At 26.9% G+C, this 19,362-nt stretch overlaps 1 protein-coding gene across 1 annotated transcript; it reads right to left on the bottom strand.

The window, feature by feature from the left end:
* Positions 1-1,827: 1,827 nt before the first annotated feature.
* Positions 1,828-18,603, bottom strand: Pde6 (phosphodiesterase 6). Its single transcript, XM_011500868.1, is given in 11 exon segments — positions 1,828-2,222; positions 3,317-3,786; positions 4,347-4,783; positions 5,255-5,721; positions 6,511-6,699; positions 7,122-7,160; positions 7,244-7,318; positions 8,504-8,896; positions 10,699-11,056; positions 15,351-15,584; positions 18,273-18,603. Coding segments are annotated over 11 exon segments (3,249 nt in total). The 5' UTR covers positions 18,602-18,603; the 3' UTR covers positions 1,828-1,964.
* Positions 18,604-19,362: the final 759 nt, after the last annotated feature.

The following is a 19,362-nucleotide window of genomic DNA, read 5'->3' as shown; positions in this document are numbered from 1 at the left end:
AATTATGAAATAATGACAAATGAATAATACTAGATATTTCATAAATTTTTTTTTCAAATAAAAAACAATTCATTTAATACATTTCCATAAATTAGTTTAAAATTTATAGAATTTTTATATTAAATTTATTACAAAAATGCCAATAATATATTTTTTCATTTCATTTCTAAAGATAAACAAGAATTTATTCTTATAAACGTATAATATTTTAATAATTAAAATATCTTAAAGATCAGATATAAATGAAGAAAAATAGACTAATAATAATAATAATAAAATTAATCAAGAGGTACACAATGTTTAATGTTTCAAAGGCAAAAAATTAATCAGTTTTAAGCAAATTATTTAAATTTTTTAATTAAAAATGTTTGAAAATAACATGTGATATTCATTTATTTTTTAACATAAATTTTATTTTAATAAACATTAAAAAATAAAGAATTCAATTTTTGATATTTTTGTAATAAAAAATATGATATAATAAAATACCACAATTTTAAAAATATTTATACCAATTAATATATCTTTTATGCTTAAAATATTATTTTCAATACAAAATTACTTCATTTAATATTTTATAAAGTTGTTTTAAATTTTTTGAAAAATAACTTAAAATTTTTATGAAATTAATCGTTTAACAATGTTTGATGAATAAAGAAATGCTATTTAAATAAACGATCAATGACCAATTCTATATAGAAATATAGAGAAAATTTGATTCATTGTTAATGTAATAAATAATAATTACTTTTGCTTATGTTTATCAAAGTATAATAATTTGAATTTCTTCCCCAGAAAAATTAAATGTGGGTCTAATTAAAGCACTGACAAATTTATAATATATTTTAATTATCTTTCTATTATCTGTAGGTATTCTAAGATGTAAGACAATCGAATAAAATATGCTTCAAAGAATTTATTATTTTTAAATAAAATTGAAATGTATGCTCTAAAATATGTACAATATCTTAATTGTGGAATAAGTAAAATTAGAAATTAATAATTTTTAACAGAAGCACATTCGGCATATTTTATCAGAATAAAATAAAATATTTAACAATTTATACAAAATAGTAGAGCGTCACACAACCCTGTTTTGACCCTGTTTTTTAAGCTTTTATAGTTAATAAACTAATGCATAAAAGATTAAATATCTATGACTTCAAATATTTTATTTTACATGTATATGTGTTAGAATTATTTTTCGTAAAATTGACTTTTATTTATTTCTTCCAGCTTTTAAATTATTTGACATTTCAAAAACTGAATTTCCAATAGAGATGAGATATTTAAAAGTAATTATTTTTTATTCATTGTATAACGTTTTCTATATTAGTTTCAAATGTTTTTATTCTTCATTACATAATGAATTTTCTTATTGCTAACATAAAAATTTATATAAGCATTATACATTAGGTGTATAATATTGTAAATAAACATATTAAAAAAATATAAAATCTTTTTATATCAGACTTTTATAAATTATAGGCTTCATCCAAAATAATGGAAAATATCTAAATTAAAATTGCATCTATTAAAACAATTCTTTTTAGTAATATATCAATTATTGTTGAATATCAACGTATAATTAGAAATGGATTTTGTAATTCTCTCAGTCGAACTTTGTTATCTGCTGATGTCAAATTATTTTGAAAAAAATTTTAAAGCAAAATGTTTGTTTTTTGTCTTGAGTTCATTTTCGTATTAATTAACGGGAAAATTTATTCCATCTCGAGGACTTAGAAGTGAGAATCGATAAAGTCTTACCCTACATCGCACACGTATCATTGTATACACTCATAAATCACACATGATTTTGATTAACTTGGTTTGCTCACGATTCTATGACAAATGGAGCTGTTACTGTTGTACAAAGATAGAATAAAAATTAATTGTCGGTATTTGCGCAACTGCCATTGCCTTATTCATTCGGGAATACTCTCTAGCGTCGTTGAAGTCAATCGTCATATGAGCAGACACAATTTGTTTCTATTCTTCCGTTCAGGTATAAGAACTTTAGTAGGTTTTGCTGCCGCTCCTTGACTCGCCTGACTATCTTGACCGATACCACTGCCCTGGACGTTGATCGACGTACCTTCAGAATTGCTCCTCGAGTATAGAGATCTACTTAATCGACTGCGCACACCTTTGCTGATGTTACGCCCGCCCTTGCGGAGAGAAGCGAATCTACCGAGGGTGGATTTACTCCTTTCCTGTGCCAACTGTCAACGTGAAAAGAAAAGAAATAAACTTAAATTACGGGCTTCAAATCGATTCTTTCTTTCTTTTATTTTCCTCCTTCTTTCCAAGTATAGCCCTATCTTAACTATTCAATGTCACTCAGAATTGAAATAATATATTTCACATCAATTACTTATTTTATATAGATATATAATTAAAGTACTTTATGGCCTTTAAATGTGGCATTACAAGCAAATGTCGTGTAGAATGTTATCATTTTTTTTGTTTTTTTTTTTTATTTCAAATGCATGAAACGAATGCACATCATATTTACGAAAAATACAAATAAATTTTTTATTCATATTTACATTTTTATCTTAATATATGTTTCATAATTTAACTATTTTATTTATATTACGTCAAACAGTATAATAAATCTATTATTATATTATCAGTAAATCCCTATCAAAACTGTTTACTTATTGTATTATCGTATAATCGATCATTGTTTATTGTATGAGAAAACAGCATAAACTTATTTCGAACGTTGTTGTTCTATTCTATTAAATAAACACATTTGTTTGTCTCATTATTCTAAAAATATGATCGTTTCATTGAACGATATTATAATTTATTAAAATTATTGTTATAATATCCAAAATTGTGTATTTACAAAATGGAAATATATAGCAATCGGAAATAGATTTCCGAGATAGTAAAATAACGTTTTAAATGTGTTACATATGTAATCATTTGGTTTCAATGATATCATTAAACAACGAAGTAATAAACTTTTGTCAATAAACATATTGAATAATTAAATATAATGCACGTTAAGACATATAATATTCAACAATTATTAATACATAAACCTATATATGATGATTACAATTAAATAAAATACTATAAGGTTTTTACACCTTTTCCTATTAAAAATGTTCGATTACTGCAACAATATCGATCGAATAAATTAACAAATGTTTTAATACTTGATTGAACAAAATGGAAATAATAATATCAGAGATCTTTTAATCTTTTAATAAAATGATTGAGTTGATCAAAACAAAAAAAAAAATAAAAAAAAAACAAACAAAAAACCAAAAAAAGAAAGGAAAGAAAGAAAAAATGATGGAACAATTTAAGAAAAACCCACCGTGTCCTTTTTATCAGTATGAGTACAATTAAGCGTCGTGACCGTGAATTCGATATCTTTCGGCTCCATTGATACGAACTCTTCGACTGGCTCCTCGATAGTGTCCCTGTCGATCCACGTGAGGCCCATCTCTACTTTTTCGGCTAAATCCTGCCAGTGTTTTCGATTATCCATGGTACCGTCGTACAGTGGCTGGATCCAGGGGAATGTTTCGGCCATTACCTTGTATAAAGGTAAGCAAATGACGTCAATAAAACCGACTTGCATCTGCGGCAGCTCGTCTCGTCGCTCTCGATCCATCATTGCCACGGGTTGCTGGTTCAACTGTAGCCGTTCAAGGTCACCTTGATCGAAGAACTCATCCGCTACTAGTTTAGCCACACGATGCTGGATCTCCCAAGGCTTGGCAATTGCGCTTACATCGCAGGCTGTCATCATCATGCCGCATAGCACTACAATACACGGCGAGAAACAATTTCAAATGAGGACTGCTCATTTGCTGAATTTGGACGCGAACTTTCACCGCAATGGAATAAAGTAATTTAAAAGAAAAAATTCATTCAGACTTTTATTCTTTTATTTATTACAGACGATCCGAAATCCATTAGGCTCTGCGATTTTGAGGTATTTATTAACTGTATAAAGTTCGCTGAAATTATTTATTTACAAAAGTAGTTTACATTTTATTTTATTAAAAATATACGTTCATTACAATGACAAAGGTAAAGATTTGTAGGGACAATTTTCTATATTGAAGAATGCTCGTACTGATAGAATTTATTGCAAGCAAATTATTGTCATAAAAAGTTTTTAATAATCTACTAATGGCCTACTAATGTATGCAGAATTTACTTATTATTATTATTATTATTATTATTATTATTATTGTTGTTGTTGTTGTTATTGTTATTGTTGTTGTTGTTATTGTTATTGTTATTGTTATTATTATTATTAAAACGAAGGAAATTATACGAATAGGATACGTTATAATTAAACGAATATTAATACTTACGTTCCTTTTTCTCTTTGCTCTGCCAATCGAATTCGCCATCATCGATTATTTCCATAAAACAATTTTTCTTCTTGAAGTAGACCGCAAGATCAGTCGATAATATTGCATTCTCTACAACCCTCATCACTCTTCTGTAATGTTCCATAGAAAGCGTTTGAAAAATATTATTGCTATCGGAATTCAAGATCATGACGCACTGGTCAAAGTGATGATGTTCCATTGTACTTGTTGAATAAAGGATTGCGAGGGGCGATTCGGTTTTTGTTTGAAATGCATTATTGGTGCCACGATGATCGAGGTCGTGGCAAAGGCAAGCAACAAGGAGCCCCAGAATCTCTATGTCTGTCATAAACTGCTCCATTTTACCAGTTTTCAACATCGCGAACATTGTTTGTGCCACATTCAGTGCATGTCTCCAGTTATGGTACTTTACCGGCCTATTGGTAGTTAAACAATTTTCAATATAAAGAAGAAAGTCAATTCGATAATTAGAGAGAGAAAATTTCTCAAGTCATTTGAATATAGAAATTTTATTATTTATATTGTAATAGAATTATCTAAATATGTATGAAGTATGAGGTTTAAATGCAATTATTATTATTTATTATTTTTTTTTTTTTTGCGACACTATATAAAGAATTTATTGAGAAAAATACTTTGTTTCTTTCGAAAGTTTATCTTAAGTCAATCATATCATACTAACTTCTTTCATAAATATAAATCTTAATTGAAATACATTTTCTCCTAACGTATTATCTCTTCGATTTAAAAATACTGAATTAAACAAATTTTTTTTTCTTAATTTCTGAAGTTCTTCGTTAATTTGGAAATAAATAAAGATATTTGCGAGGTAGTGGGTGGCGGAGGAAAGTCAAGTGCGCATGATAGAATAGACTAGCTCGATTCACCTGTAATTTTTCTTAACACTGAGTATCCATCTGCAGAGAACGTCATAAGGTATATGAAACTTGTTGATGAGATCGCACTGTTTGAACATCCTTACGGTAGCTTTACAGGTTTCTTCATCGGTCAGATCGAAATCAATGAACCTAAAGCTATAGAGATTGTACGTCTCAGCCGGTAGAATATCATCGGACATAAGCTTGAGGGCATCCTCATTGCTCGCCGTGGCGTGATAGCTGAGACACTCCAGCGCGACCTTTTGCTTCGCCATGAGCTTACAAGCCGACTCGTACATCTGGGTGTTGTGAATACCGAGACCACAGAATATCGCGAAAGCTTCGAAAATTGTGACATCCGAGTCTGTAAAAGAGAAGCCATTGTCCTTGTTGATGAGCTGAGCGACACCGATGACTGTTCGCTGTCCATTTACAATCGGCATACACAGAATGCTACGCGTCGGCTCCGTACCCACCTGCACTCAATGTCATTAGCCATCAACACATCGTCGAGTCTCCACTATATTTTCATGAATATTGAATCTAATAATTATTTTATTGATATACACACATACATGCACTACTATGTATGTATGTACATATTATGAGTGGATTTTATAAATCTTATGGATTCATTAATCCCCGTACTTACTTTATCAATAAATCTCAATGCTTAAAGTATTAATTCTATGAGATAAAAATGATTTTGACCTCTGGCACATTAAATTAGAGTTTCCGAGGACAAATATACAAGATTATACGAATGAGGGATATAATTATAGTTCAAGTGCGTGTATAATAATGTCGAATAAACCGTTGAGTTGAAATTATCAACATTGACAAGATCCTTCTTTTTTTTTTTTTTTTTTTTTTTTTTAATGAGAATTTAATTACTTTTACTCGCGATACGAAACTTCTGGATTCTCTGTGGATACTTGAACTTAATTTTAAAGCTCACCGCAAAGAAAATATGTTTTAACATTTTAACATAAAAAATAATTTAAGTCTGTTTTTTTGCAATTACATGAAAAAAGAAAAGAAAGGATTTTCATGTATTATCTTAAAATTCTAGCACATCCCTAGCTTACTTAACTTATTAACTACACTAACGATAACTTAACAATTAACTATTAGTATTGAGTGATATGTAGTTTAATGAATTCAGCATTTAAATGTATTTTATTTACGTGTCCTGTAATGCGCGTCCTATTTAAGTTCATAAATATGCATATAGGTATATTGCTTTATGAGTAAAGTTTGCTCACTTGAAAGACTTGACGCTTAGACCAAGTTGCAACATCACCAATGTTAAGAATCTGCCCAGTTGCAGCTACGTAACGAGCTAATTGACCCAAAGGACTCGTAAGGTTGCCACTCGTGGGTCGGTAAATTTTAGCTTCCTGCGTACCATTTTCCATCTCGAAAACCATCGTAAACTTATTATTCTCGTCCTCCTATACAAATAATACACGACATTTGTAAACTTTTAATTAACCTCAAATCACATTGTGTTTTTTATTTGAAATTTTAATATTTAATAGGTACATTAATTATGAAATTGGTACAAAACTAAACGTAGAAAAATAATTTTCCCACGATAGAACGATAGAAGCAATTAATTTACTTAAATTTTAATTCCCATTTGCCAAACCAACAAAAATATCATTAGTAGTAAAACGGTGCTTTTGCGCTTTCAACTGTACGATCAAAATTTTTGTATTTCAATTCACTTTAACTATAATATTAAATTAATGATAATTTATATTTTTTGTCTTATTACGTATATCACATGTAAGATATTGTATTTTCAAGTGTATTTATTTTATGTTTCTTACGTGCTACAAAGAGTATTTATTAGTACACAGTGTTAGCTTACGTGTTGTTGTAAGATGTCTTCCATGTCAATATTATTACTCTAAACATCATAATTAATTTAATTATACAATTCATATTACTTAATGTCTTATTTTTAAATGTAAATTTCAACTCAATACTTACTTCTCTCCTCGAAAGGGGTTTCCTTGATTCCTGAATACACTTTCCAGGTCTCTCAACAATTTTCTCTAAATGGCCCTGAATCAACATTAAATTGTAGAATGTTAAATTTATAGAACTAAGTCATTAAATTTATAGAACATTAAAATTTTCATTGCCTATCTACTCACTCAGAGAGAAACACAGAAAGTGTAAGTAAAAATAATACCATAAATTTAATTATAAATATACAAAATGAAATAAATATTAATGTTTCATTATTACGTATTGATTTCTCTCTCCCCCTCTGTCTGTCTCTCTCTCTCTCTCTCTCTTTCTCTCTCTCTCTCTCTCTCTCTCTATCTCTCTCTCTCTATCTCCCTCCCTCTATCTATTTATCTATCTATCTTTCTTTCCATTATAATTGAAAGGAATATAATGAGATTACGTATAGAAGATATTTTATTCAATCGATTGCTATAGATATATAATAAATTATAATTAAATTATTTGAAACATCATATTTTTCTCGATATATGATGATATCGTACATATCCAAGTTAAACATATTATTATTAAAATATATTATTCATTGAAAATCATATTTATAAAAAATTGTTTAATTATTTTTACATAAATTCATTATTTTCGTAAATGTATTATTATATATACAAATTATAAAAAACAATAAGTCAGTTTCATTAACAATTTATGTCTTTATATAAAATTTGTTTATAAAAATTAGCGATGGTATATTACCAACTTAATATTATGGTAATTTAATGTATAATTACAAATTAAAAACGTTCATTATTCATTCTTATTAAAAGCATATTATACTATTATCAGAGAATCGGTCATAATATCAATATGGCTTGATTTTCTTTTTTTTTTTTTTTAAAAAGAATTTTTGTAATTAAATTTTTGCAATGTAATATTTATTATGTTGGTTAGAAAATTTTTTTAATTAACTTGATTAATTTATACCTCGATTAATTGCACAAAATAATATAATAAATGTATTTGACTACAAATGCATATTTAATTTTAGATTTTTAAAAATTAAAATGATATTCTGAAAACAGAGGAAATGATTGATAATATATTACAATCAGTATCTACGGATATTATAAAAAATTTTAAACAACCAATATATTAATTGACTTTAGATTACTAATTGCCATATAGCTTATGTTAAAAATAAAAAATATGTATTTTAAATATCAATATTTATATTTATATTTAAACGAATAAAAGATGCTTTTAAGAGCAGATGATAATTACCGCCTCGCCGCAGTCTAAGTCAAGTAGATAAACAGTGCATCTCTCGCACTTTAGCAACTCCTTGGCTTCGGTCATGATTTTTGTGACGAGACACTCCAGGTTGTTCTGCTCCTCGAAAATGCTACGTGCTAAATTCAATAGAATCTGATTTCTTCTGTACTCCAAAACAGAGAGCTCGAACAATTGCGCATTCTGTATTCCAATACCGCAAAAAGTAAGATAGCGTTGAAATATCTCAACATCATGATCGGTAAACTCATTGCTGTCGTTTGTTTTGTTAATAATTTGAGCAACCCCTATGACATCACCTTCATAATTGCAAATTGGCATTGAAAGTATCAGAGTCGTTTTGTAGCCCGTGCGCATGTCAATTGCGCTGTTAAATCGTGGATCCTAAAAAATAATTAATATAATTCTATTTTTAAGTTAAAATTACTCTACATTATCTCGCATATATACAAATTTGAAACATAAATCTATTATTAAGCTGCTTTTCATGACATATCTAATTATTAACAAAATAAGAGTTTCATGCTTTTTAATTGAATACAATTCGTATATTTATTTAAATATTTAATTTTAAATACAAAATGTAAATTATAAATTATAATTGAAGTGACAGCTAATTAATTTTTAATGTCAATCAATTAAACTTTTTCCTTAATTCATATTCTTCAACAATAGAATTTTGTATAAAAACGTACTTTGGCATTTGTAATTAATTAGCTATATCATTTTATTAATATTTAATCGAGATTTAATTTTTCAAAGTGTTAAATTGCACAATAATAAAGTAAGTAAGCATTTCAATGATTGATTTGTAAATAAAATATGCACTTCTGTGTAGATTATTTATATTTCTTTGTTTTGATAAGTATTAAGAAATCATAAAATAAAATTAATTATATAATTTATTAATCAGATAAAAATCGTTATATTATCCTTTATGAAGCACTGCATTCGCAGGCTATATATATGTGTGTGTGTGTGTGTGTGTGCGTGTGTTTCTTTGTGTGTGTATTGTATAAACTGGGTTACCCCGAGTGAATAATAAAACTTGAAAATAGTCGTCATGTATGGGCATATTAATTGAGAGTAAAAAAACGAAAAATAAATAAATAAATAAATAAATAAATAAAAATGAGATAGACCGAGATATATGTAGTTAGTTATATTTACATATGCACGTATAAATACAAGTTGCAAACTTTCTAAAAAGTAATAAAATATCCAACGAGCTTAACCACGATACTTGTAACTTTGGGCAACAGGTTTATACGGATTTATTTGAATTTATCAGGCTAATAAAATACAAGAACTTTCAGAATATCCCTGTAATATACCTGAGCCATCGCATTGTGTAATGTCGTTCACTTACAAATGATGCGATAAAAAAACCTTCTTCCGGTTCTGCTTAGCGAGTTCCATAACGTCACCGAGTTATAGTTGTTGCCTTGCATAATGTCATCCGTTTACGGTTAATACGCGGCATAATAATAGCCAATCACAGCCGCCTGATTACAAGACTTGGAGGCATGATCGCAAAATCGGTGGATGGGAATGCGATCACTTCCAAGCATCGAGGACATTCTCTCAAAATGCCAATTGAGAGAAACCGACTACGATATCCTGCGCACGGCATTATTAATACATGTATCATCGATGCTCCAGCCTTCGCTCACGACTCAGGTCACCGTTTGCGCGCCGAGTGGACTGCAAAATTTTCGATGCGCACCGACTATGCGTATAGTATCGCTACCTACATGTATTCTCAGAGTACGCAGACGCAGCACTCGCTGCACTTTTGGGTACTTTGCGCACGTTTGTACTCAGGTCATTGACGGCCCGATGTCCCGGGGACCTCCGTGACGTGCCTATTAACGCGGTAAAATAATGTCGAGTCTCTGAATGACTTGAGCGGATATGGTTTCACTCATGTAGGCCTGGCGCCATGTCGCAAATATGACAATATTTCCCGTTAAAGTATTCGTCTGGTCGGTAAATTATATTTCAGCTAACTTTTTATTGGAATTTTTCATATTATTTTTTGGCATTTTTAAATGTGCTTTAAAAATCACGTCGTTTGTGCAGTCAATTGATTGGATAATGTAATTGGAATTGATAATCATATTATGAATATAAGATTATTGGTATGAAAGGGCCGAGTAAATTGTGCTGAGTAAATTGTAACTCACCTTATAAGCGTCTTTGATGTTAATCCCTTGTTTATTTTGTGCGACGTATCCAGCGATCCCGACACCAAATGGTATTCTGATTTCCTCGTTCCTTGCATGCTGCACGGCCTCCTCAAAATTCGTATCCTGAGTGACATCAAATAGTTTCGCGACGAGATAGCGATCGTCAAGTGGTCCTTTGGCGAGAAAGAGACTCCCTCGGTCGGCGTGAGTCAGGATGCCCACATTAACAAGGATTTTGTGACAGAGGATGTTAATGTCGAGTTCGTTCGCGACATCACGTATCAGTTCCATAAAGAGGTCATTTTCATCCAGCCTGTTTAGTTCCTCTCTGCGCCCCAGCAGCGTGCTCGACGATCTGAGTGATACGTGAGATTTTCGCTATTTTTAAGGGTATTTATTCATTTAATTGTAAGAAACTCTGAAAATTAAGTGGATTTTTTTTTATCTCTTGGATAGTACGCCTTCATTTAATAGAAATTAAGTACTGATATATGTTAAAATATTATTTAATTAATCAAGCGGTATCGCGCTTTAAAACGCTATATTAAGACTGACATTTAAAACCAAAGATTTATTCGCTCTTTGAATATTTTTGCGAATTCTATACGAGATTCTACCACGAAGGTTAAACCAATAAAACTTCTTAAATCCGCAAAATTAATTAATTAAAACAGAATCCCTAATAGTAAATTAATTGATTTATATATTTATTAATTTATAATCCTTTCGTTCCATCTTGCATAACTGGATCAGCTAAGAAATGATATAATTTTATCTCCGTTTCTCGTTCGGCTTTTCGTTAAATTAATCAAACTTATTTAGTAAATATTACTAGTGGAAGTGATAGGTGTTATCATAATAGATCATAATTTTGTAATGAGCACGAGTAAATAGCAGTACGATGTTAAATACTGGCAAATAAATAAATATGAATAAAGATTGTTTAAAGAGTAATAAATATATATCATCGTTATAAATTGTCATTTTATAGCTGAAATCTTATATAACTTAACTATAATTTAATTTAATTTGTATAAATTTCTTAATTATTTAACGCAAAATTAATTAGGACTGATTGAAATATATCGTATAAAAATTAATATATTTCTTAAATATCGGCAAACCTCAAAGTCTTTTATAAATTCATTCTCACTTCCTCTGTTTATGCAGTTATGTAACTGATGGAAGTTGAAATCTTTGAAAATAAAATAATGCATCAGTCGTAACTCATTCAGTTCTCATTCGTTAGAAAATTACCAACATAGTAATATTGATTTCTACTCCAGAATACATTAAAACATTGTGATATTAATTTACTTTTTAATTCTCTGGCTGTAATTTTACTTGAATAGCTTTAAAAGTTAGACTTCTTTTACACTAACAAACAACAAATCAGCGACGATGGCACTAAAAAGAATATTATAGTTTAGTGTCTAAGTGTAATTAGTATCGATGGTGTTCAAAGTCTTTCTAATCAACCTAAAAGTAAGTATATCTTTTTTTCTGAGCTATTAAATTAAAACTTTTTATTATCCCGAATTGTACTTATACTTGTTTTAGCATATCTACACCTAATTATCTTAAACGTACTTTTTATATTACAAAGCTTTAATCACTACTACAATAAAGAACTGTGGAAGTATATCAGTTTTTTCATTTTCTTATGTTCAACTATTCTCTAAAATTTAAAATTCCATTTATTAAGCAGTCGATAATTCAGATCATTTCATTAACATTTTCAGCTTTAATATATAATAATACGTATTCGGCTTTAATGTGTATTAAAGCATACAAAATGTTTCGTTAATTAACATAATAATTTTATTTTTAATTTTTCCACGATATATTACGTTGTCAAAAATAAATTTAATAATAATTTTCAAAGTGAATAAAATATGAAAAATACTAATATTCAATTTATCTCTTGTTGTTATGAATTTATTATTAACCTTTGTTTTATAGTGACTAGCAAAATAAATGGGTTTTTGGGCTTTGATCTATATTTCTGTACATTATTTACAAATAAAATAGATAAAATGAAAGGCTCCTTCCTTTTTTTTTTTTTTGCTTACTTAAGAATAAATGTATGTGTATATATATATATATATATATGTATATGTATGTTCCACTACAGGCGCGGAATATTTAATATTGGTGCACTTGTTATTCCTTGCGTGACTTGTATATAGACGCCGGGGGCGTGTGCTTAATCACAATAGAGAATGATATTGTGTACTTACACGTAGATATCGAGTTATAATTTGCATAGGATAGAGATTTAATATCACGTTATTGTTACTTTCATGTCGGCATTCAATGTTCCCTGTCCTTTATATTATACTTTTCTCGAAATATAAGTATATATGGCTCTATTAAACTTAATTAACATAAAGTGTATGCTGACTTTTACAAGGACTCAAACAACTGTCGCTCTTGTATCGCTACCGACTGCTGATAGTTGCGACCTACTACTCATCGTTCCCCGCTTCTCTAACTTTTTTATTCATAAAATATTAAAGGCATCGATTGATCAGAATGTAATAAAATCAATAATATAATCATTGTTCCCGAAATGGCTAACAATGTATTTAAAAAGCAACTCCTATAACGTATATTAGATGAAATATCTTTTTCACTACATAAGAAAATATTAATAAAAAAATTAAATATTATCATATGTGCTCGCGCGCACACATATCATCTAAATATATAAATATTAAATTAGGTTCATATATTTCTTTGGATCTTATTAAAGAGATGCATTAAATTGAGTATTAAATGAAAATTTAATACTATAAAATTAATATTTTACTTACACGTTGAATTAACACATTTCATAGAAATAGTCGTAAATTAGTAAGAATTTAGTTACTTCTAATATAGCTTAATTTTATACTGCTTTTTTATTACTTTATACTGTCATAATTGTTTTATACTTCATCATTATAATTTTAATAATATCCTCGTTTATATTTTCAAACATGTTCTCTTTTTGCATAATCAGTCTTGTGATTTTAGACTATATTTTTTATTTAAAATTTAATAATCATTAGGTATTGCATAATTAATTACATCTTACAAAATTTACAAATTTTATTTATAAAACAATGATGTATTTTTTATTTATAATTATAATATATATAATTACCGTATAATTTTGCATAAAATCTAAATAGAACCATAAAAAATTTTATATAAATTATATATAAAATAATTTGAAATAACATTTTGATTACGAGGAGATCTTAATTGAAATAATAAAAATAATAACGTTACATTTTATATAACGTTAAATTTTGTACTCACATGAATATTATTTAAGATAAATTTAAATTATACTAAAATTTGTTTATAAATATTAAATTTATATCAATATAATATTATAATACTTATTATTAAATTGTTCAAAAAATGCTTAAATTAGTATTTAAACAAGTTAAATCTTATTTTATTATAAAAATTTAATTAGAATTAGTACTAGAAAAACTTTTATCTATCAATACTAGATGGATATTTTTGAAAAAGATGATATGGATGTAAAAAATTTGATGTGAACAGTCCTATCTGCGAGTACAAATGCCATTGAGTGGGGCTCAAGAGATATCGACAATGTATTATTCGGAATGATACAGTCAGTTTGTATTTATTGGTCTAGAAAATGACGATGTTATTTTTTTTTCGTCGGATAAAAAAGAGATAGAAAGCAAGACATATGGCCAAAAAAATTTTTATTTTGTTTTGTGACTAACAAAATTTTATCATGCAAATACTTTAAGAGAAATTAGAAAATCCTTTAAGATATAAAAATAACATTCATTTTCATTATTGTTCATGGGAGTGTGACGAAAGTTATATTTTTATTTAGAGAAACATTCTTATATAGAGTACTTCAAATAATAAAAAAAAAAAAAAAAAAAACAAATATTAACTTGATTCGTTTATACAAATTTATTAAACTTTTTTCTTTGCTTTTATTCAATTAAAAATAATACATTATAGGATTTATCGAAAAATTTTTTCCCAATGCTAATGAAATATCAACATGAAGTATTAAATAAATTTTGATTCTTTGCTTATTTTTATGAAAATAATTATAATTTATTTAATTTAATTGAATTTTCATATTTAGTTATTTTAATTTTTATCTCTTATTTACATACGCAATTGATTTGATTATCAAGCTTTGAATAAATCAAAGGATCTGCTTTTATATAAAGTCTCTCTCATAAAATTTAATTTTTTCATTATTATTCTTCACGTGTCATCAGAAAAAGCATTCGTACATAAATAACACGTAAAGTTTTTAAAATTTTAACTAAAAAAAATTTTACCTTCTGTAGCCACATCTTTTTAATTATAATGAACAAATTCTAAATAGGAATATTATTTAGAAAATTGAAAGAAGTTAAGTACTAATATGTCATGTACCTTTCGGAGACCACAATTTACTTTAAGAAGTATTCTTTACCCAATTTCGATTCCCAATTCTTATTAATACCATGATATTACTTTGATTTAGAGATTAATTTTTCTTTTGTTTCACTTCAATAATCGTACAAATTTAAGCAGAAATAATTTAAATTCTCCAGAAACCTCGTCAAATGAACATTAAATCATATTTCTTATGTTATGAACAAGGTAGTGGTTACCTGCTAGGACTGCGACTACGTTTGATGGGCGAATTAGAGGCCAGCCAAGACTGAAACAAGTCCGATGTGATACTATTGCGCTTACTACACGTTAGCGTACTCTCTTCGAATTGCAAACTTGCGGAGGAAGAGTTCGTGGGTACGAGGCAGCACGTTTGCAGGCGCAGCTTCAATTCAATACTCGCGTGTTCACGAATCCATGTTTCGGCCAATGTTGGGTTGGCCTCCAAGAATCTAGCGAGAGGGATTTTAAAGCAACAATCACTATGATAAACACACCAATAATTATATATTTGAATTAATGTATTATATTATGCATTAATTGTAAGTATATCCTATCGGTGAGTTTTATTGTAATTTTATGAAGTTTTGGTCGGCATTCATTGCTATGAATTAATGATTTATTTAAAAAATTGATGTTCTATTGAGCTTGTTTGAACAGTGACTTTTTTCATTTAAAGTATCGACAATTATTTTCAGTAATTTATCGAAATATAGAATATTGGAATTTGATGAAAATAAATTGAAAATATCCACTTTCTATTATTTATATAAAAAATAATGTGCGTATCTACATAGATTATTTGTGTGACTAATTATTGAAAAAAAATTATTAATATAAATTTATTCAAAACTTATTTACATAATATAAAATGATTTTTAAAAATTTGATAATTATTGATTAATAGTACGTTGAACTACACTAAAGTAACGTTTAAATAAACTGAATTTTATTTCTTATATAATAAATTTATACACTGAATTAATTATATACGCTGAAATATAGCTGAATTTTAAATTGTACATACATTCCTTATACAGAATGATTTACTACATTACATATTTATAGTATAATATAAATTTTTATTTTATTACAGTAAACAGTCTTTTCATAAGATAGCCCATTAGTTATTTAAAAAAATTCAAATATTGTATTTTAATCACATTAAAAACATATTATATATATATATATATATATATATATATATATAGATTTGTTTTTCCAATATATTCGATAAATAATTATGAATATATGTAGCCTGTATATATATATATATATATATGTGTGTATGTGCGCGCGCGCGTGTGTATATATATATTTTATGAAATGACATAATAAAATTTATATATATAATCATTAAAGTATCATAACGAACAACATTTTAAAATTAATATGATGCGTAAAATCATTTAAACAAGAAAATTATTTTAGAATTCACAATTAGAATATAAAAATAACCAAATCTTAGTTTGATTTATTTGATTGTTTTTTATTCCGCTCGTAATTACCAACACGATTTGTCCAAAATCGCTTTTCTTATATACTTCGTGTCTCATTTCTCAGATTAATAATCCAATTAATGTTTATTAATTTAATAAAACGAAATTTAATAGGGTAAAAGTGAATAATCTTTTCATAAACAATATAAAATAATGTATGCAATCAACAAAGATGATAATCAGATATTTCAATTAATATTAATATTACTCATTATTAATAAAGTGATAATATTATTTAAAAATAAATAAATACAGGACAAGTCACTGATAATAAGACAAACAATATAAATGAATACACGCTTGCTTCTATGAATGCAACGTACTTTTTTATTAACTAAAATAGCTTTGTTTATTACAAAAAAGTCTTAGTTTAATTTCAATGAAGAAATAAAATTTTTATTAAATAAATTACACTTCAAATTTTTTCAATGCTTCACTTTTTACATAAATAAAAGGAAAGATAAATTATATGTTTACATAAACTATTCCTGCATAATATACAAAACTATTGCTTGTGCCATATTAAAAATTGCATAAAATAACGTTAAAATAGAGAATAATATATTTATAATATAAAAAATAGAGATTAATTTTAATAAGTCTTTTAGTCGCGAAATACTTACTTAATAGTTCATGTTACAGAAGCAAAATAAAGAATGAATAGAACTAATTTTCTTTAGAATTTCACTTTAAAGTTTTGCTAGTTATTCAGAATTTTTTCTCGCTGCACTATAAGTAACAGTTTAATTTGAACGAAAATTTATGTTCATTAATTTTTAAATAGAATGATTTTTATGATTTTCAAGTTAATGATAAACTTTATAATAATACATATATAATAATAAGTTATAGAATATTATTTATTTAAACATAATTATTAATTAATTATTGTTATCATTATAATTATTAATCATAATTATATATCTATATATATATATATATATATATTTATTTATTTATTTAATATATTCAATTTATTAATAATCAAAAATATTATACCTTAGTTATGAAATTAAGATAATTTGTACAATTAATGAATTATTCAGTTAATAATTGTTTAACCATATTTTTCTAAATTTAACATTTATTACTTTTATTTTTATAACCAAATCCTTTATACAGTTGAATTTTAATAATATGTATAAATTTCTCCATTTTATATCTGTTTTTAAAAATTTCATTATTTGTTTCAAATGTTTTTATAAATCAACTTTATAAAACAATTTAATTTAATATTACTTATTATTTAATTATAAATGCACCATTTTTGTATTATATTTTCCATAATGTTTTCTTTTTCTATTTTTTTTATCTCATTACTTTATTAATTACAATGTACTTATTAAATACGACATCAATGATTTTCATTTTCGAATACAAATGGAACCTTATGTATATGAAAAATAGAAGTTACGATTTTCCAATATATCAATACGTAGCTAAATACATGTAAATAAAAATCGTATTTTGCAAAATGTTTAACTCACGAATGACATATTATTTTGTTTTACTTAAACATAAGATTCTTTTACCAAGTCATATATAAGTAAAAGATTTCATAAGCTTATAAATCAAATATGAAATATCATGGTTCATTTAAATTAATAATTTAATTAATTGGAAAGTTCAAAATGCAAATACCTGCCGATTTTTTCCATATTGAGATTACCTATCTGTTCTTGACAAGAAAGCTTTTTAAGTTGGGCTAATCCGGCGGTGACATCGGGCCTATCACCGTCTCTATCTTCTTCATCGGCCGGTTCTTTGCCTGGCCTTTCAGTCTTGATGCCCGAATTTAAGGATAACTTTGATTCTTCTTGCCAACGGCAGGACTTCAGAAAAGACTCCTTACTCTTCCTATCGTCATTATCATAAGTTTCGCCGTCGTTGAGTGCAGATGAGCACTGCATTAAGCATTTTTCTCTCTCCTCTACGACGTTCGAGGACATCGGCATGGTCGAGATTTTCATTGGATTTGTTGAGCTCTGGAAGTTGTTGTTATCCAGGCCTATCTGAAACACGGCATTAACAAAGTTTGTCCTTTAATTAATCGTTTTTCTATTATTTAAAATTTTTCCTCCGTGATTATATTCTCTCTTAATTTCTTATAAATAATATATTAAAGCATCAATGCAATTCATGTATAATTCTCATATTATGTTAATAAATGTTTCCGCTAAAGTTAACTAACTAAATAGATAAAATTAAAAAATCTTTAATTCTAAATATTGCATATTTTTCATACATGCATTGCAACATTTTATTGTAATAAAACGTATTATTTTACTTTTTTCATTAATTTTTTCATCCAAATAAATTAGGGAAAATATTTTTTCAACATATTTAAATGAATTTATAATACAATCAACTTTCAACATCTAATAGATGAAATCATTTTAGAAAATAAAGTATTCAAACATAGGTATCTTTATTTTTTATATTTTATCTGACTATCTTTTATATTTGTTGAGGATTATTAATAAATATGATTGCGTTTTACAACAAATAATAATTACATTGCGTTTTACAACAAATAATTTATAAAATAAAGATTATGTATTTTATTCCTGAATTAAGCACTTATTAGAATTTATCAAAATATAATACACGTAGTAATTATTGGAAAAAACGTCGTGATAAAAATAAAAAAGGTATATAATGTAAAAAAAAATGAGAATAATGATATTATCGCCACATCTATTAATATTATTTTTCTAGCAACTTGGCCTTA

The sequence above is a fragment of the Ceratosolen solmsi genome, unplaced genomic scaffold (assembly GCF_000503995.2).
Source record: "Ceratosolen solmsi marchali unplaced genomic scaffold, CerSol_1.0 scaffold27, whole genome shotgun sequence".
In the NCBI taxonomy this organism is placed as follows: domain Eukaryota; kingdom Metazoa; phylum Arthropoda; class Insecta; order Hymenoptera; family Agaonidae; genus Ceratosolen; species Ceratosolen solmsi.
Note: the sequence above shows the minus strand (reverse complement) of the source record. Positions and strands in the feature narration are given on the sequence as shown.